Here is a 5,561-nt window from a genome sequence, read left to right on the forward strand (position 1 = left end):
AAGGCCTGTGTCATTTTCTTTTCTGGGGGTAGTATCTTCTCCAGCATTGGACCAGCCATCTATGCGTAACGAGAACGGGCAAACCCCGCCACATCCGCTGGAAACGCAAACAAATTAATTACGATTCTGTGGGCTGGGAACACCCAATGGGAGCACACCAACTGTGTCACACTCACACAGGAGCCCACCGGACAATGATGGAAAAACCACACAGCTCTTTCACAATGCCAAGCTCCAATGGCAGATCTGCGAAGATATATTAAGCAATTCAGTCCACATTCACAAATGACTACTATAATAGATCACATCCAAAACTTCTGCTCAGGGCAGCAAGACACCACAGGCAAAACATTTATTTAATGCACTATTATATATATGGACATGGACTAATTTGAGAACACTAATATATATATATGGACATAACCCATTTTGAGAACTCGATATATATATATATATATATATATATATATATATATATATATATATATATATATATATATATATATATATATATATATATATATATATATATATATATATATATATATATATATATATATATATATATATATATATATATATACATATATATATATATATATATATATACACACACATATATATATATATATATATATATATACACACACATATATATATATATACACACACACAGTTCTCATTATCATATTTACACATAACATTTCAGAAAACTTCTAATACAAAAATGTTTGCAATTCTTAATGTAATCAATCAAATGGGGAAGTATGTTGATAATTATTTGTATGCATATTTTATAAGCTAATTCACAGAGGGCGTCTTGACTTAAAGAACAATTTTGGAAATCATCTCAAACAAGCATTAGCCTAAGACTCGTTTGAAAGCAGCAAAGTTCGCAGAAACAATGTAAACAAATCACAAAGTGACGTTACCTAATGCTGGGTTCAGACTATACAACATTTCTGTCTGTTACTAGTGTCACTGCGTCAGATTAAGCGATTTTGACTCCTTAGCTAATTCTTGTCTGTCATATACAAGAAACATGACTACACGTTGCTCCCCGACCAATTATTGCTTGCAGTCTTTAACAATGTGCTTGATGTCACCAAAAAGGCAGAACTAGCGTAAACGAAGCGGCGGGTTTTGTACTTGCCCCAAAAGAAAGAAGACCCCAACAGTGGACATGTTCCTGGATTGAAGGAAGAGGTATTGTTGCCATCGCTGCACTAAACTTTCCTCCATTGCATAATCCCACCCCGCAGCACCGTCTGAAAGCCGCGTACGGAAGAGCTCCTGTGCTCCTATTGGTCACAGATGTGACAGTTAGTCTTTCTCTCGGGACGTGGTGAAGTCATCCATTATGACACACTATACGAGATAAACCGACAGATTCAGCGTCCCGACAACCATTGTCGTTTAGGAATCACCATGACGGCCTCCGCCAAACATATCGAGCGAAAATCGTGCCGATATCATAGTCTGAACAAGCTTTTAAAGTCCCTCTTTTAATGTTGTTTAAATGTCTATGTGGTGTTATTAATATGCTTTAAGACAAACCATGTGTAAACTCATAAGTCGACAGCATTGCTGAGTATTTCCTCCTTAAAACTGCAGTGAACCAAAGACAGTCTCAAAAACACGCTTTGAAATCGCTGGTGTTTCTGACGTCACAAACTACCTTGTAACCAATCAGATCAACGTGTGATCGTCAACCAGTGGATCTCTGAGCTGAGTGAGTGAGTGGAGGCGGGGCTCATTTGCATATTCATAGAATCGCGCATACTAAATGAGGCAAGGGTGTCGAGTTACATTCAAGATATTTTAAGGCAAGAAGAATTTAAGGAAAAAACGTTTAAATATGTCATTTTCGTAATCAAAGAGGAGTTTTAAGGGATAAAATGATTGACCACAGGGGGACTTTAAGGATTTCTCTGTGAGCTAAACAGGTGTCAAGCCAATATTAGTCTTTGTATTTTATGGACCCGCATTTGGCATTTGGTTAATGTCAAGCCCTGGACCCAAAATATTCAAGGTGAAATATGTCACTTCTTTCCAAGTATTTATAAATACTTTCACCTGTCCCACTAAGTCAGCCAGGCAGATTCCCGTGAAAAGTCAAAACACTGCGACTCTGAAAACAAGCAAAACATTACTCAGTTTGTTTGAGAATCCCAACCAGCCAGACACAACATCAGCTCGACCGAGAGCGAGAGGCAGAAGCATTCAGTTCAAGAGTGGGAGAGGGTTTGGAAAACCAGTTTGAAAACAACCGAGAATTTTTTTTTATTCCATTCGGTGCCGATAGTGGCGCATAGAGACTGCACTGGGGTGTAACAATACATCGTGTCACAATATATCGCAATACAAAAATGCAACAATATGTATTGTGGATAGTTCCCCCAAAATAAAAATTATGGTGTGAGAAAAAAATTCTAGTTTACAGAGTTTTAGTGTCAGTTCTACATTAAACTACTATGTTGAATATAATGTATAATAATGCAATGGGGGAATATTTGTGTGTCCTGATAATGCCAAATGTCTTATGTTAACAGTAAAAGTGGCCTGCATTATTATAAATATATCTAGTCAGTGACAGAGAACAAGCATATTCATCTAAAATAATCCTGTATGTTCAGCTCCAGAATCATGAATATTGTTATTCTGGCGTCTCTATTGTCCTGAGCTTTGGGTTTCAGCACCAAGTCCAAGACTATTCATTTACACACACAGTGTAACACCAAATTTAGCATTTTGATCAACAGTACATTTATTATGAACCTTTTATCACATGTCTTGGAGTATCGCAATAATATCACATCGTGAGTTCAGTATCGTGATCTGTGTCGAATCGTGACATGAGGGTATCGTTACACCCCTAGACTGCACACTTCTTCACTGTTTCAGCTGTTCCTTTAACAGCTCAAGAGACGCTGAAAGGAAACTACTTTGATCTCTTAACAAAACCAGTTTGAGAGGATGAGGCGTCTTAGTCAAGCAGGAGAACATCTGCTCAACACCTGCTCAACACCTGCTGTGGCCATCAGGACTGTTTCTGCCTGTAACCTTCACTCCTTTAACAAGCACACATGAAACACACACGACGCGTGACGCTCCGGTTCGCACCTGAGGGGGAACGGCGGGAAATGAATAAGCTCAATGACGTAAAACAGTTTGGAGTCACAGAATCCCTGAATGGCTTATAAACACTCAACGAAAGACAACTAACCTGAAGAATATCTACAGTCTGAAAGGCACACACTGTCATATATGGGTTTCGTTATCAATCTCCAAATTAATATGCTGAAGAATCTGGATACACTAACATGCCTAGTTATTTATGAAGAAGAAAATAATAATAACGCACGATGAAACATGAAACAAAATCTCACGTACGTCCTCTGTGTGTGCATTAACTCAACTATTCTCGGGGAAAGCAGAGCTCTCAAAGGCATGCAGGTTTTTTCCAGCAGATTCTTTAGGTTTCAGCTCCATTCATCTCTCATTATCTTCACAGTCTCAAAGCCTGCAGCTCATATTGCATCAAATCCTGCGCTCGCAGTCTTCCTTCTGAAAACAACTGCCATTCATCCTGCAGACGCTGAACTTTCTCACACCATAATATTCACACATCATCATCATCATCATCACACACTCAGCCGAGGAGCACAACGGTTTTCAACACCACACTCAAATATGAACTCAATATAAACAATTATTTTATTACACTACCTATTTGTGTCAAATTACAAATACATATCTTTAAAGGCATTCTCTCAGATATCTCCACTTCAGCAGCTCTAACAAACACCAAACTTTACAGTTTTATTCGTATTCTGGAGGTATTTTACAGAGGAATTGGTTCATATAGGCATTTTATACCCAAAAATATGAGGGCATTTTTCTGGGTTTTGACAGTATTTTCTGATTTAAGGAATATATGAAGATATCCAAAATCTCCTCTGTAAAAGCCTTTAAAGGTCTAACCTAAAAGACTCTGTTTTCAACACCACACTCAAATATGAACTGAAAATATACAACATCAGAAACACACAATATCATAACAAATGTCATACAGGAGAACAGCTGAAAAATGCGTTCAAATCAAAGTGGAAAACATTTCTTCCAGTTATTGTTTTCTAATAACTATTTTGAGTATGTAATTATAATTTACATAACTTGTGATTATACTTTATTTAGTTTAGCTTGCACTTCTAAGGCGTTAGTTCAGTAGAAGCAAAAACAAATCAACCGTATGAATATCTTTTTAAGTGTCTTAAGAATTTTTAGTAACAGTGTCCTTGTTACACATTACTGTAGCAATAACTATAAATTATGCATAATTACATGATGCAACTAACCCCAATCCTAACCCTAAAAGTACATTTAGTTAATTATTATTCCTCGGTACTAAAATGCATAATTACACTGTAACAGGGACACATTAAAATAAAGTGGAACCGACTTTTTAAAAACACTTGCATTATGAGTGTCACTTGCATAAAGTTTGTATCACATTTTGCAACATCTATATCCTTTATACTTGACCCATATCCACACCGGAGGAGCTCTGCCAGAGAGAAGCTCATGTAAGTTATATCGCTAATAATTCAAGTTTGTAACGTTTCCCCAAACGCCCGCAGAACGGAAGCCCGTTCGCCTGAAGTAGTTTCGCAGTTATTTTTACCTGTTGTTGTGTGAAGCGTTCACGTCCACCGCAGCAGAAGCCGCTCCATGATCCGCGGAGCTCGGACTCTTTAAAGAGCTCCTCATCCACTCCTGAGCACCATTAGTATCACCCAGATGAGAGCTGGTTCTGTCGCCGAGGCTGTGCTGCAGTAATGCGGACTGGACCGAGCCGCTCTCGCATTTATCCAGATCCACACTCCTCACCTTGCGCCTCCACTGGGAGCTCTCGCCCGCGCTCCTCTTCGCCTTCCCGCTGCTGGTCGACACACTGGTCCCGCTGGAGCCACTGGGACTGTCCTGGGATCCGGTCCCGGTGCCTGAGCCGCTACTGGGGTCCAATAATCCGCCTAACGACGACGTCCGGCTCCCCGCCGTCGCCATTTTCTGACCTGAATACTTGCCACTTAATAGATTCTATGTGAGAGGGAGTGGCGGGAATTTGGGGGAGGATGAGAGGGAGGGGCTTCCGGATAGATGGGAGGAGTCGTATAGAATGTGGGAGGGGCCAAGGGACCTCTTTTGGGAACCTACGTGCATGGTGTCATACAACTTCAAGGGCCATGTCATAATAATTCGATTTTTTTTGTGTGTATTTACAGTATATGCTATAACACATGTGTATGTATATGTGATGCTTTGGTTTTTTATCATTTATGTAATTATTACTTTTTTGCTATGTAGGCCTAGTTATATTTTTGATACCTTGGCATTATTAAAAAAATATATAGAATTCAAATTTTCTTGACCTTTAAAGATGAAAGTTGAAAACTACAGACTTTTTTTTTTTTACTTTCAAAAAAATTCACTCAGATATTGCTAGTAAATTTCAGCAATAATTACAAAGATATGGCAAGTAACACATTGAATTAAACATG

At 38.6% G+C, this 5,561-nt stretch overlaps 1 protein-coding gene across 1 annotated transcript in view; it reads right to left on the reverse strand.

Annotated features, from left to right (window-relative positions):
- Positions 1-5,067, reverse strand: part of map3k1 (mitogen-activated protein kinase kinase kinase 1, E3 ubiquitin protein ligase) — a gene marked incomplete at its 5' end in the record, with an annotated part of 65,566 nt that extends 60,499 nt beyond the window's left edge. Inside the window, one exon of the mRNA XM_081354704.1 lies at positions 4,685-5,067. Coding sequence (XP_081210830.1) covers positions 4,685-5,067 — 383 coding nt within the window. The remainder of the gene's footprint in view (positions 1-4,684) is intronic.
- Between the last annotated feature and the right edge of the window lie 494 nt (positions 5,068-5,561).

Source organism: Scardinius erythrophthalmus, assembly GCF_964197995.2.
Source record: "Scardinius erythrophthalmus genome assembly, chromosome: 23".
Classification (NCBI taxonomy): domain Eukaryota; kingdom Metazoa; phylum Chordata; class Actinopteri; order Cypriniformes; family Leuciscidae; genus Scardinius; species Scardinius erythrophthalmus.